The 17,167-nt window shown below is 42.1% G+C and overlaps 2 protein-coding genes across 2 annotated transcripts; one reads left to right on the top strand and one right to left on the bottom strand.

The window, feature by feature from the left end:
• The first annotated feature begins 1,514 nt into the window (after window positions 1-1,514).
• rspo3 (R-spondin 3) lies at window positions 1,515-15,633 on the top strand. The gene is made up of 6 exons (XM_084943178.1): window positions 1,515-2,392; window positions 6,174-6,368; window positions 6,907-7,050; window positions 7,194-7,340; window positions 7,483-7,668; window positions 14,101-15,633. Exons 1-6 carry the CDS (start codon window positions 2,296-2,298, stop codon window positions 14,319-14,321), a joined length of 990 nt encoding a protein of 329 aa, XP_084799304.1. The 5' UTR covers window positions 1,515-2,295; the 3' UTR covers window positions 14,322-15,633.
• On the bottom strand, window positions 15,621-17,162 carry mdh2 (malate dehydrogenase 2, NAD (mitochondrial)). The gene has a single exon (XM_084943177.1). The coding sequence runs from the start codon at window positions 17,050-17,052 to the stop codon at window positions 16,039-16,041; it is 1,014 nt and encodes a 337-aa protein (XP_084799303.1). The 5' UTR covers window positions 17,053-17,162; the 3' UTR covers window positions 15,621-16,038.
• Between the last annotated feature and the right edge of the window lie 5 nt (window positions 17,163-17,167).

Here is a 17,167-nt window from a genome sequence, read left to right as displayed (position 1 = left end):
GACACATGAGATTACATTTCATAGTCTGACAAAGTTTAACAAAGGCGTTACTATGCCGCTGCTCAAAGACACACCAGTTTACAAAAAAGAAGGCAAGAAGACCCAAATGTGTGTATTAGAGTCACATGTTCCACATTAACGCATCTGTGGCAAAGTTTGGATCCAGGAGTCCGCCTCGGTGGAGGTGAAAGGGTTTAAAACAATGCATCAATCTCTGTTATGTCTCACCGTCCTGGTTCTGAGTTAGTACAGACAGGCAAACAGGGAAGTATTGCTATAAAGAACTAGTCCACACTGTGTTTGTATTGCTTTCCTCAGCACAGTGACTGATGAAAGACCAGAAGCCACAGGGAGGAAAAGCACTGGACTCATGGATACTGTTCCCCTAAACATCAACACACTAGTTAGACAAATGAAGCTTCAGCTGCCCTTTCCACTGCTCTGCTCTGGTCTCCAGAGGCTGTAGTTCACTAAACGTAGAGGTAAAACACAAAGTCCATCCATTTAACAGAATTTATCACCAAAATGTCTAAACCTGCATTGTTTGCGTCTGCGTGCTTAGGTCGTCCCGACATATGTATCACTGGCTGATAGTGTATTTATATTTCCTTGATGTTAAATAATTTGAGGCCAAAACAAGATTTGAATATTATTCTTGGGTTACATGTCTATTTTAAACTTTGTTGTTATTCTCTTGAATGATCTTCTACATTGTATAAATAGAAAAAACACGGTGACTCATCAAACAAAGGTCAAGTGTAAAGTTCCCCATAACCTACTGATCCCCGTGCTTTTCTGTGCAGAATCTGTGCCACAAGCTTTTATGGAACTCCCTCTAGAGGCAATACAGTGAGATGCTACTGCTTTTGGGATTTTCTACCTCCCTGCTGAACTATCCCTCCCTGTCGCAAAAAAAAAAGGAAAAGAAAAGAAAAAGGTTGCATTTATCAAGAACGTTATGAGACCATTTTGCACCACTTGCCTCATTTAAACAATCTCACAGATACGTACTCAGCAGACTTCAGTACGACTGGAGGGACTTTAAAATGTCACTTCAGTGGAAGAAAAACTGTTTTGATATGAATTTGTCCAAAGAATGTCAGCCAAAGCAAAACATCTTCAAAAACATCGGCACTAATGTTTTATTATATTATTTAGGATGGGAAATACCTCCTTTATGAGATGTAGAAATTACCCATCGATTCATTCATCCATCTATCATTTTCTTCTGCTTATCAAACAGAAATTAATTTGCACTAAAGATTTAGCAAAACTCAAGTATACATCTGATTAGATCTTTTAACAATTGAGTAATGATCATCCAAAGCTTCACAGCAAAACCAAATAGGAATCACAGAGAAGCAACAGCTCACATTACTAAACCCTCGCTGAAAAACAAGTCTCTCTCTCTCTCTCTCTCTCTCTCTCTCTCTCTCTGTGAACTCCAAAGTTTATTTAGAGGGCATACCCCAAGCTTCGGAGAGAGAGAGAGAGAGAGAGAGCTGAAGTCATCAGCGGGCTGAGGGAAGTGAATGGGTCCTGCACGCAAAGCAGAAAAGCGCTGAAACTGTGGAGATTTACTTTGGTTCAGTTGTAGCTCAGCGAGAAGGAGGAGGTGTGCGCTTGGTGGCTAGAGCAACGCGAGCTGTTTAACGTAAAAACTTAATTTGTCTTTTCTGTTGTTGGTCCTGTAGTGGCTTTTACGTCAGCTGATGGTCAGATGAAGCCGAGACCCTCGGCATATTAGCGCAGTCTGTACACCGGGACGCACGGCGCATCTCTTCTGAGAAAGACTTGGAGAGGGAGGGAAAGGTTCATTTGGAGTTCTACAAATGGATTTAATCCCTCAAACTTCTCGAGAGTCACGATAATGCTTCATTAATCATTCTATTTTTTCTTTGCGACCTTCACTGATGTTTGATTCTACTTTTCTCCTCCTCGCAACGGATGAAAATCCATCTTTTTGGCGTGGTTGTTTGGTTTTTGTTTGGGGTTTTTTTGTTGGGGGGGATGTTCTTTATTAGTACAAGGATAACGGATCCCTAACTCAGTCTGGCTTTCTTGGCACATATGTGGACCTTATCCAGGATGTTACAGTCTAAGCGGCCCAGGCATCATTGGGCCACTGTACATTACCATCACCACATATCACCACATTGCTGGGGGTCCCGCTGTGTCTAGGAATTACCTGCAATCCCGCCTCTGTCTTCGTCTGAGGACAGAAAACGGAATCTTATTAATAAGTGTTTTGGCGAACATTGACATTGGCTTTACGAGTCTCACCTCTGGGCTACTATGCAATTACAACTCTCCTTTGTTTTGATCATCTTGCACTGCATGGATTACATTGGTTGTCAGCAGCACAGCAGCTCCAGGCACCGGCAACATAAACGTGAGTAAAGTCCTGTTTGCTGTTCCGCGCCACAAAGTCCTATTATTAGGCTTGTATATTGTTTCTTCTTGTTTTCAATTGATATTCACTTAATTTCAGTTTATGCTCAACAATATTTATTGACCGATTTCAGTAGAAGTTACCAAGATCTGCATCGTACATTCTGTTGCCATTAAAACAAATCTTCCAATATTTAGTCTTTGGTCAGATTTCTTAATCGGTGACATTAATTTTGCGCCGTGTAATAAATTGGCAGATATGAAAGTTATCAAACAATCCTCCTGATGCGCTTTTAAAGTGATCACCAAATCAAAACATCATCAAATAAAAGTTCAGGTGACATTTAATTTTTCTGCATATGAAACAGGATTAAAAGCAATAATTAACAAATAAATAAATAGATAAAAACAAAATACTTAAAACAACAACAACACATTACCATCATCCATACTCCCAACTCTAATTTCTGCAATGGAGTTTAATGTTATGTATGTTTGCTTAATTTGGAAAACTGGTATTTCCGTTTTTGTTTTTTTTAATTAAATGTATATATTTTGCCCATGCCTAGACTGGGTGAGCGGCTCAAGCTCTCTATTAAAACCCCTTTTCCTTAATTGGATTCATTCACCTGAAGGCTGCAGCAGCCTCCCTGTGCGCTCGGTCTCATGGTTCCCGTCGCTCTCTAGCGGTCAGCGGAGCAGACTTCATGCGCGGAGTTTGTTGTTTGTTTGGTTTCAGGGTTGGTGAATAATAAAGCTTTAGCTCATATACTTAGTGAGATTTACGTGAATTTGCTGCCTTATACTATAAAGCATTAAAAAACATTTTTTGGAGATTTTTTTTAATCTGTTGGTGCACATCACGCAGGGTACATTCCGATGGATTCGTGTTCTGGTGAATATGAATCCAAAATGTAACTCTTGTAATTGTGCAAAATGTTAGTCAATGCAAAACTGACTCCAGCAAACAGCAGAGAAGTTCCACACTGACTGTGAAGGTATTTCGTCTCTCATATATCTCTCTGGGGTCCAACAATATGTCTCCTCTCTTGGGCAATGAGCAGCTTTTTTCCATGACACTATGAAATAATTATCAATAAAGTATTTTTTCTGTTCTTCCTACGCACACTTTATCATTGAGGGTCTCCAGATGTGCTCTGTGACTAACTCCGTTTGAGATGAGCGGTGATAACTGGAATATTCCATGTATCGCTTGCCAGTATGGTCAAAACTGTTTGTGATCTACAACAATGGACCTTCGGAGTGATGTTTTTATCCCTGCCACCTGGGGCTAAAAGATCTCACTACACCTGTTTCTCTTTACATTAGATTGCAGAGCTCAGACCTGCACACAGGACCAGATAGATGTCAAATCTATAGGGCATGTAATGAGTTGATTATTTTCCCTTAAACGTGTGTTTGTACCACACAAATGTAGACATCAGTGTTTGCTTTAGACCCCCCGCATATTTTCACTTTCTGTGTTTATTTCCCTCTAAACAATATTAAAGAGCCTCTCAGCAGAGTGTGAAAGAGATGAAATGAGAACGTCAACAACTTCTGTGCAGGACGATACACTAAAATATGTTGTTTTACTCAAAAAGATTAAAAAAATTGTAACCTCAGCATATATTGACATACTGACCCAATGTTAATTGGTTTTTGTGTTAAGGAGTAGGTTAATCTTCTTTCTTACAGACTGACTCAGTAACCATCAATTGATAGGCCCTTCTATGAATCCCAACTTCCTCTAAGAAAGCAGATATTAGGGAGGATGGAGGGATTAGTTGGTGAAAGGGTGAATGAGTACAGACATTAGAGGGAAAGCAGGGGGTAAGAGTGAGTGGGGGTGGGTCAATGACCATTCAGTTAGCAGGTCCAAATCACCACACAGAGACAGAACCCAAGCTGTGAGCTTCCTGTCTGTGATGATTCACCCAGAAACAAAGGGGGCGGGTTAATAGTGGGAATTACATTAATATTAGTTATAGTTAATGAATACGTTTCAGCTTCATGGAGGATGCTTTGATTTATGGCTAACAACAGAGTTTGTGCACAGTAAAGCCTGGGTGAATTGAGAGGCATGAAGGTAAGCATGCAACACACTGGATGAAATGAAATGGGGGGGGGGGGTTGCAAAGAAAAAAAGAAAAACAAACGTGTATGTGTGCAAATGTGTTTATTATATGTGTAACACTTGCTGTTATGCAAGTTACCACTGTCCAACTGAGGTTTCGTTGGTGCAAAAGCAAGGGGAAGGCCAAATTCCTGTGTTTTAAGGCTTCTGTGAATCAGGGCAACTTGGCAGGAACACATGTGGGCAAATGGACAGCAGTTGTAAAGATAGTCAGGATATTTCAAACAAAGTATCCATGATCTATGGTAAACTGACAGCTAAACCCTGAGTTGAAAATGCTGGCCAATGAAAGCCAGTGGCATGCAATGCCAAGACTGGGGAGGAAAACCAATTCCTGACGTTCTTGCAGGGGTTGCTTTTAATTTACCTGACATATGTGTTTATGGCAACACCTCTCAAACAGGAGCAGCAGCGCAGCATAGGTGAATATAATAGTATATAAAACATGGGAAATCTCTCAAAGACTCTTATTGCCTATATACTCACACAGGAGTCACTCTTTGTATGGATGAATATGTTTCTGTCACATAGCTGTCCATGAGAGGGTTTCTCAAAACCCGCCATTAACTTACACATGCTATTATTTAAAGAAGTGTGTTAACCAATGTCTTCATGGAGACAGCAACACTGTAGGTGCCTGGGACCTGGCGTGCATGTCAGGTTGTATTCAGTAAATCACCTCTGTGGTTGTCCACTTTATCGCTGTTCATTGTGCTCCAATTTAAATCAGACACCAAAGAGCAAATATTATACAAGACTGTTATGTTTTTTCAAAGAAGTCATATTTCTACAATTTGTCACTATTAGCCTTTGTTATGATTCGTTTACTTAAAATACTATCACACTGATGCAAACATGTTGGAATTTGAGAGACATTAAACATGCCGGTGACAAAGTTGCAACATACAGTTAAAATGATTAAAATCTACAACCTGTACTTTCATCCATGGCAGACAAAGTGTGGTGAATCATCTCAAACTGGTATATAGTCGGGGAGGACAACTCTACTCTTAAATATATATCAACATAAACTAAACACTTCAGTACTTATGCACATAAACAGAGTTGCAAATATGGAATAAATTGCTGTCATTGGCACTGGGCTTTAAGTTAATGTGACATTAAGTGGTTTGTCTTCTGTAATGCAACCCTTGTAAATATATTTCATTCCTGGTGGAGCTAAATTTACCTTTGGCCTCACACTTAAAGATGTGGATTTTAACCTTTTCTCCATTTTCATTTCATTCCCTGTTTTATTACCATCACTGCAAGATTTTAAAGCTATCGTAGACAGGAACTTGAGAATGCAAAACTCAGATATCAAGTGCTTGTTGTGAGTTTTGCCTCAATTATAAAAAGATATAAAAGGTTCTGTAAGAAAAGCACCACTCTTGTAGTTTTGAAAAGCACTGGTATTCTCTCTCTTTTTGCCTTTTTATACAGTACAATAAGGTGGAACATTGAAGGAATGAGTTATACATGCACTCAGAACTTTGAGCTGCGAGTGATGAAACAAAAGGTTGCCCTAAAATATCTGGAAAAATATGTCATATTCATAAATATTCCTTTTTTATAAGAATCCTAATATTTTTGTGTGTGAGATCTATATCTAATGTGAAACCCATCCACCCGCTCCTCTCGACAGCGATCTCTGGTGTGAGCTCAGGGTGCCAGCAGGGTGGCTGTCTGACCTGCTCTGACTACAATGGCTGTCTCTCCTGCAAGCCGCGCTTCTTCATGCATTTGGAGAGGATTGGGATGAAGCAGATCGGGGTGTGCATGACTTCCTGTCCGCCAGGCTTTTATGGCACACGCTCTCCTGAAAGAAACACCTGTACAAGTGAGTCAAATAAACTGCAAATATAAAAATTTAAAAAGAATTTTTATGGATATATTAACTGACTGCATGATTCCAATGAAAAAAATAACATCCAAATTTAAACGAGCACAAGCACTCAAATATTCAGGCTAAATATGGTGTCTTTAAAAGCGTAACTTGACTTTGTGTGTATCATTAAATCATATGCCCTGCCTAGTGAAGTGTAGTATGGCATTAAGTAGAGGCCTACATGTTCTTGAACAAGTGAAAAACATGAGACTGACCCTGTTAGCATGTTTCCTTTTGGTGACATTATATGAAATCAAGAGTTGCTTTGTTTAAAATCATTTATCATGATCCAGCCTGTAAAACATTAATTTCCCCGCAGTGTCCTATATTGTTTTTCCAGCCTGACACACACACACACACAGAGAGAGAGAGAGAGAGAGAGAGAGAGAGAGAGACACAGTGACACCCTGTATATTTAACGCGCAAGACACACACGATAACTTGTATGGTTTAAATAAACGCTGGCGGTGGGTCTGTGTTTCTCTGTCAGAGTGCAGGTCGGAGTGCGACTCCTGCTTCAACAAGAACTTCTGCACGCACTGCCGAGCAGGATTCTACCTTCACCTGGGCAAGTGCCAGGAGAACTGCCCCGAGGGCATGGTCCGCAGCGACGCACAGAGGGAGTGTATTCTCAGTGAGTACTCAGAGTTTACATTAATCAGGCATGGGGATTTTTTTTTAAGTTTGCCTTTTATTTCATTTATTTGGGTTGCAGAACTAGTTTATATAGAACTACATTAAACATATTACATGCCAGATTACATTTTGTCTGTGCAGAGTGTCCTGCAGACTGTGAGTCATGTGTGAGCAGCGACATGTGTAAGCAGTGCCGGCCGGGCCTATACCAGCTCAGTGGTATGTGTCACCATGTCTGTCCAGAGGACTATGAGCCCAATGACAAACTCATGGAGTGCATACCGCAAGGTCAGTCCAGTGTGAGTGTGGATATGTTAAAGAAAAATGTCTAGTAAATACCCATTTTGAAAAAGCGAGTAACCCCATGTCAAAATTTTGCAAAATATTTATTATCCTTATATTTCCCCTCCTGCCAATTTCCTCCTGTCAGTGCACTGTGAGGTGGGTGAATGGAGCGAGTGGAGCCCCTGCTCTAAATCTGGTAGAACCTGTGGCTTCAAGCGGGGCCAGGAGACCCGCACAAGGCAGGTCATGCAGTACCCATCGTCCTTTGGCAAACCCTGCCCTGAGGTCTCTGAGATCAGAGAGTGCATGGTCAGGAGGAGGAAATGTCCAGGTAAAGAAAAAAAAACAAAAACATAATTTCTGAGAAGATGCTGTGACAGAGTAGCACTGCTTATGTGCCCAACTTAAATCCCACGTGATGCGACATAAAAACACACAACCCTCCCCCCCAGAAGGAATTATCAAAGAAGATGCTTACTATATATTACACTGTCTTTGGTAATTGCTGCTGACCCATCACACTTACTGCCAACATTGTATTTGAGCTACATGGCACGGTTTCAATTCTCTATGAATTCCAGACCACACTGCTTAAGCTTGAACAACCAGAGCTAGCCGTTCTTCCGCTCAGGACTACGACTGTTTACTCAGAGGACTGTCATTGTGGCTAGAGTGAGGACAGTGGGGAGAACACATGTGTGATGTTGCAATGGCTATGCTGCGTGTTTTCCCACGAGAGCTCTTTGGATTTTAAACAGTAAAACTGCTTTCTGTGCTCCTAGTAAACAGGGGATAGCGTGATTATTTCTAATGAATAGAGTGCAAACTGCTTTCAGACGGGCTCGTCCCCTTTTAAACCCGAAGCTGTAGTGAATTTACAATCATCTTGTGTTGTGCGTACTGAGCGTGTGTGGTTGCTGAGGTGGTTGGTGGCTACGGCTGGTTGTTTTTTCGCCTGGGCTCTGTAGTGTTAAATGACAGATTGCAGACAGGGTAGGAGGCTGAGATCCAGCCCCCTGGGGCCTCACACTTACAGAACAAACACTGTGTGTGTGTGTGTGTGTGTGTGTGTGTGTGTGTGTGTGTGTGTGTGTGTGTGTGTGTGTGTGTGTGTGTGTGTGTGTGTGTGTGTGTGTGTGTGATGCAGCAAAAAAGCAGTTGACTCTGGAGCAGAAACAGCCAGCTCAACATCAACATCCTCCCCCTGGGAGGCACGCGGCGACCAGGGGATCAGTATTGGTTTATCCCCACAGCTGCCAATACACACACACACACACACACATGCAATAACTCTCTCCCACACACACATATGCAAACCAACACAGGCACAAACAATTCCAGATATAGATATGCCATTCTCCATTTCAAGCAAGAGCGATAGATGCACATACTCACATTTCCATGCAGGCACACACACACATACCAGCATTGTCTCACTGAAATAACTACACAGCCATTACTCAGAGTGGTAATTTGTGAAGACAGTATACTGAGTTGCCGTGATTTGTAAGGCAGACTGTGAAATATGCCCTCTGTCTCTCTCTCACACATTTCCTATCTGTATCTTTTCACTGATCTATCCCCTCATCATCATCCCCAACACACACACACTCCCCAACAAACCAAAGAAAACATAGACCCCCATATAAGCTCCCAGCTAGCGCACCCAGTCATTTGGGGTCGGTGCCGAGAGTCTAGCGCAGAGTCGACGGATCTGTTGATGTAGCCAGAGACTGACGAAAGGGGTACAGAGACACAGAGAGACAGAGAGAACGAAAAAGAAAGAAAGATCTGATCACAGACACAGTACAGACCCTTCTTATCGACTTTGCTCCTTTGTGGGATAACCCGGTTGCCCCAGCTCCAAGAGAAACCCTGGTGCTTGGGAGCTAATTATCTGCCTCGGTGTATCCTCTACCCGCTGTTTACGTTCTGCACACGCTAGAGGGTCAGTGGTCTGACTTCAGAGAGCCTCCAGTAATCCTCCAACAGCTCTCTGACACTGATACATCCTTCCTCTTGTCCTCATCCTTTTCTCCTCTTTTGCACTTTCTCCTTTTGCCCCTCCGCCCCCTTCTATCATCTTCTGTTCCTGCTTCTCTCAGTACATTGTTTTACTCTTCCACATTAGAACACTAAGTCCTTCACTCATTTCATCCAATCTGGCCTGACCCTGTTGTGTTTTTTTCTTTACCATTGCTCTTCTTTCTCCTTATTCTTCTTGCTTTTATTTTCACTCATCTGTACCGCAAACCTAAACTCTTGTGATACTTTGTGTCCAAATGTCTGTGTATTAAATCTAGGAAATATGCGACAGAACCTTTAATCAGTTCATAAAAGGCTACGGGCATGCATAATCAGTAAATGTTGTGACATGTTGGCAAGATAATTCTCCTTCTTCTTTTTTTTTGTTTAAACCAGTTAGAAGGTAGGGGCTGTGCTGTACTTTGCAGGGTAAGTGTTCATAATTTTGCATGTAATCTTCAGATGACGTTGCGCGACTCATCCCAGGAATCTGTCAAAAATAACCCTTTCTCACATGTAGCACATGGCAGGAGGTAGTATGTAAACACTCAGGTGTACTAGATCAAGATTGGGCAGGTTAAAGACTGCTTACTGTCCCATCTAACCGTGCTAACATTTGCATTCTCACGTGCCCCCAGGAATGGACTGGTAATGTGGCATTCCAGGCATTTACCTGTGGTCCTATTACCTGTGCATATAAATGGATGGCAAAATTGTCCTTTAAGCAGCTACTTTTTACTTTCTTTCTTTGAGTACATTTCAGAGACTTTACTTTTTCACTTTTACTTGAGTAAAGAAGTTGAATCAGTACTTCAACTGGAGTACTTTTTAACACAAGTATCTACACTTCTACTTAAGTATAGAATGTCTGTACTTTTGCCACTCGTGCAAGCAACAAGGATTCAGGTAACACGAATGGCTACCTTGACCACGAGCGACTTTTTTAGCCTAAGTATATCTTTGAATTGTCACATGCTGCAGTGCAACAAAGAACTAACCCAACGACAACTTTAGCAACTTGTTTAAAACCTGTTTCAATATAAATAATCAAATAAATTTAAATATATACAAAATATGTGTATGCATGATAGATTGTATGTGTCCAATCACAGCACAGTTCATATGCATTGTTTCAAAATGACTGATATTAGGGGAAAAAAGCTTTTGATCTCCAAAGGTGTCAGCTATTGTAGCGCCTACATTCGCAAAGCTGCAGAACGATTTCAAAATCCAAAATGCCACCTGGGTCTGATTAAGCACTGTTTTTAAATTAGTGATATAAAATCGGAAGAGGTGTAAAACTGTGGGGAAGCAGACATGTTAAGTCTCAGAGCTAAATTATTGATGTTGACATACACAACCTCATTTGCTGCCTTCTCTCTCAATAGTTGTAATGTCTGATTTGTCCTTCAATTAGCCTGCAGTTCACCTCACTATCGCTGTAGCTGGATGGACCTTAGCCCCCCTTTTACTCCAGCATATACACCCTCAGTGACACTCATGCATATTAGAGACAGTTGAGCTAACTAACAGCAAGCAGTCAGCGAGGGCGGAGGTTTACACACCCACAGCCCCCCATGACATTCTGCCAACCATGCAGCCAACATTCCACTTGTGGGACAGCCCATAGCCTATAATCCCCGCCTGGCTCTCGCCAAAATCTCCCCGGACGACAGAACGCCTGCCACAGGGGATGTGCCACCATAAAACCTACAGTGCCCCCACTAAACATTCACATACATAGACACAAACCTCCCCTTACCCTCACTGCCCCTTAACTTTCTCATTTGATCTCTGTCTGTCTGCTGTTCTCACCACAGTTATAGAGTCATCTAATACGGTCTGTGATTTTTATTCCTCCTTCACCACTCTATACTTCTGTTTGTTTTTTTTATTTTGATATTTTTAGTGTAGCATGCTTGCTCACTTATTGCTCCAGCATACACACACACACACACACACACACACGCACACACACACACACACACACACAGAGTATTGTGTATGCAGTCAGTAAAGCCCTCTTGAATCCTGTCCTTTGTGACAATGTTGTAACAGATTTCTTGCAGTTATATCATAGCCAGTTCAGCAGATCTACACTAACTTATAATGTACAGGCAGGCATTTCAAAGGGAATAACATGGCCTGATAACAGAGGTGTCTCCAGAGGGGCACATAGGATTGCACAGCCCTCCCCTAAAATATGATTGCCTCAGTGCCCAGCTTTCCCTAAGCTATAACCTATATATCCCATGTTACTGGACTAGAGCAGCATTAATCTTAGAAAGCTCCTGTAAATGCCAACTCACATATTTTTTGCATATATTCCAGATGATCCTTAATGATAGATTACAGGAAACTTACAACAAAAGACAAATGTTTGTCATCTGTGGCGTCTTATGTTGAATTTGAGAGTAGTTACAGGCAAGATTTTTACTGGATCCAGATTTGCCAGAAATGTCATATGTCATATAATCATAAATGTTTCCATTGCTTCCCAGGTGTGGCAGTTACCACAACTGGCTCAGCCTTAAAGAGTAGATACTACTAATGGTTTAACACTATATCAAAATGTATATGACTGTCAAGCATGCCAGCTATGTGCTGAGATGCCAGGACACTGCTCGCTTGGTGCAAAAACTTGCTAATTTGATCATCTAGCGCAGGGATGTCAGACTCATTTTTTATCACCACTTTGATCTTTAGTAGGCTGGATCAAAGGAAACTCATTTCTGTCAGCATAAAGATACTTAACTAATCATCCAGACTGTCTATATTTATAAAAGACCTATTTTTATTTTCTTTTTTTGTGGTTAATTTACAGAAAATCTTTTCTTATCTACCTTGGCACAGTTTGACTGGTAATGGGGGAGGTCTTTATTAACAGGAAAAGCTGTAAAATGTATTAAAATACAGCTAAAAGTTCAAAACCTATGTACTCCTTAGAGCCTTTCAGTGGGGCAGATTGGAGTCTTTGCTGGACCAATTCTGGCCCCTAGGACTTGACATAAGGTTTAAAAATCTGCCGGTCAGTGCCTCTGAACCTCACCAAATAATGCATGCAACCAATTTAAATCCTGAAACAAACAGAAAAAAAATAATTACATATTACGTTCCGTTTATTTCCAAAAAAGTAGCAACCTTTGCATTGTTCAGAAATTACCGTTTCCAATCGCTTCCAGTCTTTGTGCAAAGAAAAGCTAAATTCACGGTGGTTTAGAAAGCTGATGGTCCATGTGCTCAAGTTCCACATTATGACGCTACTGGAAGTGTTTCATGTGTTTTCCCCACAGCCAAAAAATCCTTCACTGAAAGTCTTTTAAGACTCTGCGATATTTTTCATCAAAACTTGACTTTTGGGAATGTGCTAAATGTCGGTTGAAAATGTTCCAAAACCTCTTAAGGTGTCCCATTTGTGGACAATTATACACATGTCAACACACAGTTTACAAAAGGCCCATCAGAAACTGTTCCAACTAACCAAACGCAGGTTGGTTTGATAAACACTTTCGTAATCATCTCAACACTGGCATGGATTAGGTTTCTCTTCTGGCTCAACAAAAGCGCAGGGGCTACAGTATGACTAATCCACTGAACTTGTAAATAGTTATGGTGTCAGGGCAGAGAAAACAATGAGAGCAAAGGGGACTTCCTGTGTTTACAGAGGACAGGGGGCATACCCCGAATGAGTCAGTGAGTCAGATTACTACATCCGTCCATCTATCCAACCATCCATCACTAAAATCACCTGTCTTCGCAATAATTTATTCTTTTTTTTTAACTTACTTTTCGCTCACTGTGGTGTCTGTCTCCTGTCCTCTTGTTCTTTCATTATTTCTAGAAGGTTAAACACAGCTGGCAGAGAGAGCTTCATATCACAAGCTCAAAATGTGTGGGTCAGACTTGATCCCTGGTCCAAGCAGACACCTGCCTTGATTAATGAACGGAGTGGGAGATGATGAGCATAGGAAGGCTGGGGGGTGAACGTGAAGCGGACAGGAGAGAGACAGGGATCTCGTTTTCTCTCCCACTTTATCTCTCTTTCCCCTCTCCCTGTGTCTCTGCCTACTGCCGACTTCAGCAGTTTCACAATCCCCGACCGGCCAGCCAACAGCCGAGCAGGCCGTGCTGCTCCGTTCCACTCACACATGAGTGGCAGCAGTACAACAACAGGAAAGGGCCTCCTCTGCTTTCACTTGCAGGTCCTGTCTCCAAAACTCCCTGCGGCTGGATCTTGTTATTATCATTATTAACTATGGCTCGAGCAGAGATAAACCTTCAACATTCCAAAATTCTCTGTTTTGTTTATGAGATGGTGTTGCAAGAACAGATAAATTGGGGGTTTATTTAAAGGCTTTCTATTTTGGACAAAGGTCTACTCATCACACACGGAGAGGGCTGCAACAGCTGATAGACCCGACAGTGTAGCTGCTTCCGCTGATTAAACACTGACATCTAGTGAGAACCTTAGCATGTTGCACTGTAAATGAAAGTTGTGCACAATGCTTTACTTTCAAGTGCATACTTTCTGGAATTGGCATTTCTTACTTCACAGAGGTTTCCCAGCTGGACAATCTTTTGAAATATTATTGACATCTTACTATATTTACTGCAGTTTTTAACAATATTTTTATTCCAAATTCCTTTGTGAAAATACTTGTGCAGTCATTTCTACTGACACCTCCCACAATCCACTGACGTTGCAAATCTTAATTTTTTTGACCTTCTTAATTTTCAGGACGGAAGAAGAATGAGCGGAGAGAAGGAAGGAATCGCAACAACCGGAAAGATAAGGAGAATCAGGAGGGGAGGCGGGAGAGGAAGAGAGAAAGGGAACGAGAGAAGGAGAGAGACACGGGTGAACGTGAAGATTCTGTTAACAGGAACAAAACAGAGCACAGGCACCGCAGAGGCCACGAGACAGAGCTAGTCTCACCTGTAGACGGCCCTATCCAGTAGTGCTCGGGGGAGATAACATCCAATGCCTCACCACCTTACTTCTGTCATCTTCCCATCCTTCGTGCTCCAAAACTTCCCCGCCCTCACCTCTGTTTGCCCCACTCACAACCTCTCTCTGCAGGGGTGTTGCTGCTACCTGTATGATTTGAATATACTGTTTATGCACAAGCAGGACGGGGCACATTCAGCCAAAAGGCTGGAGCCACTATTGTTTTCAGCTCTTCTTCAACCGCTGAGAGCGTCTCTTATGAAAGGTCCAGGAGACACTGCTGAGACTGCTGTTGGGACTGCAGAACACTGAGAATTGTCTGTGACAGTGTGGAGGACTGTCAGAGAAATGTAATGAGAGACAAAGACATTACACGTTTGTTGAAATGGTTATTTAATAGGGCTCTGGTACAACATTGTGCATCTTGGATTTTGAATGTAGATTTTCCAGCATTATGTAGAAGAATTCTCATTATTGTTGTTCTTGTTCTTTAGATCTCTTTATTTGGTGCAGATTTTGTAAAGAAAAAAATAAAAATAAAAAGTGAGGGTTTTTTTTTTTTTTTTTGCTCTTTCCATCTCATGACATCTTCATAATCACTACAGCTGAGGGCGACCTACCTTGTAGGCAACTGCATCTTTGCAAGATCATTAGAATATTCACTGTAAGCAAACTATCTGGTGTGTCCAGCTAAAGGGGAACCCGCTTGGTATGAATAAAAGGATTATGGTCATAAAGTTTCAAGTGTATGCATGTCTGGTGGAAATGTTAATTTTATCCAGATAAGTGATAAATCTAATCTACCACTGGTTTTTCTTGTGTAAATAGAAGCTCTCAATACAGCTCCGACTAGAAACCAAAACACTTGTATGTCAAATAAAACTATAATGGGTTTGTACCTGTGACTGCTTTAATCTCTCTTTTTTGCCCCTTCACCTTCATCTTGTGCAATCCAAACAAGTATTAGCTGATCTCAAATAGGAAGTGAAACTCAGTACACAGATGCCACGCTCTCCATTTGGCTTAGATCTGATTGCAGTAGTAAGAAGCTATGGCCTTAAAAACTTACTTAAAAAAAAAAAAAAAAAAAAAAGATACTGGGAGCCCATCTTTCTGTAGCTGAAGCTACTCTGGCAAAATATACTTGAATTTATTAAAGTGCGTTATTAAATTTGTGTGCATTTTTGAATAATCCATAACCCAATTTGGTCAGTTTAAACAAGTAAGCGAATATGAGATATGAAATGTAGGATAGTCACATCTGGGTGTACCCATTCAAGCCATTTTGTGCAAAAATAAATAAAGAAACATTTTAAAGCTAAACTGTTTATTGGTGGAGTGATTATTTTTTACTCAACAGCAGCATCTACTGCATTTTGCATCAGGCATGACAGTATTTCCTCCTCATTCATTTAGCAGAGAAGTCTCCACTAATGTGGGGTTGCACATGAAAATATATGAAATTCTGATTTAAATGTACTTTTGCAAAATATAGACAACATTACAGTATGTACACAAATCTTAAGTGCAAGATAAAGCAATGTTTGAGAAGAGAACATTAATTATACATGACAAATACAACCAAGTTCAAAAGGATGGTATCTGAATCAAGATGAGTCTAAATCAAAAACGACAGAGGAGACACTGACAGATGGAAATTTAGCCAGATGCCTTTAAATAGACTGAACAAATTCTCAATCACAGCTGTTTTTTAAGGGGGTCAACTGTTCACTTCAGGTTGGCGACAAAATCCTCGCCCTTCTTGATAGAGGCCTTCAGCTCACCGATGGCGTCAGCAACCAGCTTCTCCTCAAAGGCGGACAACTTGCCGAGGCCAAGGTTCTTCTCGATGCCGTTCTTCCCCAGAAGGATAGGTGTGGAGAAGTACTTGCACTCTGTCTCCTCAGACCTGACAAAGGAACACTCCACCACTCCCTCTTTTCCATTCATGGCGTCCAGGACGGAGAAGGTGAAGCGGGCGCCAGCATAGGCCATCGAGAGGGTTGCAGATCCAGCTCCAGCCTTGGCCTTGACCACCTCTGTGCCAGCCTCCTGGATCCTTTCAGTCAGGGCGGAGAGCTGGTCAGCAGGGAACTCCACTTTAGGTGTGCACTGGGAAATGAGGGGAATGATGGTCTTCCCAGCATGGCCTCCAATCACCGGCACATTAACACGAGCAGGATCCAGGCCCTTGAGCTCTGCAACAAAGGTGTTAGCTCTTACAATGTCCAAGGTTGTGACACCAAACACTTTGTTTGGGTTGTACACTCCATGCTTCTTCATGATCTCTGATGTAATCGGGATGGTGGAGTTGACAGGATTGGCGATAATGCAGATCAGAGCCTCAGGGCAAGTGCGGGCGCAGGCATCGGCCAAGGTGGCCACAATGCTGGCGTTGGTGTTGAAAAGGTCATCGCGGGTCATGCCTGGTTTTCTGGGCACGCCGGCTGGAATTACCACAACGTCGCAACCCTGCAGCGCAGCGCCGAGCTGGTCGGGGCCTATGTGGCCGGTCACCTTGGCCCTCGTCTCGATGTGGCTGAGGTCTGCAGCCACTCCGGGTGTATGAGCGATATCATACAGGGAGAGGTGGCTCACCAGGGGGCTATTCTTGAGTAGCAGCGATAGTGGCTGGCCTATGCCGCCCGAAGCCCCGAGCACCGCCACCTTGGCGTTGTTCTGTGACGAGGTGGCCAAGCCCCGCACGAGGCTAACGGTAGGTCTCACAGCACGGGAAAACATCTTCTTGAATGTTGATTCGGCTACTGAAATGAGTGAAAATTGAAATGCCTTCGGAGCCCCTCTCTCCCGTGACACCAACGTCCTCTAGCCACGAGCAAACCGGAAGACTACTGAG

This window comes from Perissodus microlepis, chromosome 11 (genome assembly GCF_051167445.1).
Source record: "Perissodus microlepis isolate ML-2025 ecotype Zambia chromosome 11, ASM5116744v1, whole genome shotgun sequence".
In the NCBI taxonomy this organism is placed as follows: Eukaryota; Metazoa; Chordata; class Actinopteri; order Cichliformes; family Cichlidae; genus Perissodus; species Perissodus microlepis.
Note: the sequence above shows the minus strand (reverse complement) of the source record. Positions and strands in the feature narration are given on the sequence as shown.

Bases quoted from the DNA above. Each gene is read 5' to 3' on its own strand.
- mdh2 (XM_084943177.1), bottom strand. From the start codon at position 17,052: ATGTTTTCCCGTGCTGTGAGACCTACCGTTAGCCTCGTGCGGGGCTTG.
- rspo3 (XM_084943178.1), top strand. From the start codon at position 2,296: ATGCAATTACAACTCTCCTTTGTTTTGATCATCTTGCACTGCATGGAT. The intron at 7,051-7,193 runs GTGAGTACTCAG...TTGTCTGTGCAG, and splicing joins ACAGAGGGAGTGTATTCTCA to AGTGTCCTGCAGACTGTGAG. The intron at 7,341-7,482 runs GTCAGTCCAGTG...TCCTCCTGTCAG, and splicing joins CATGGAGTGCATACCGCAAG to TGCACTGTGAGGTGGGTGAA.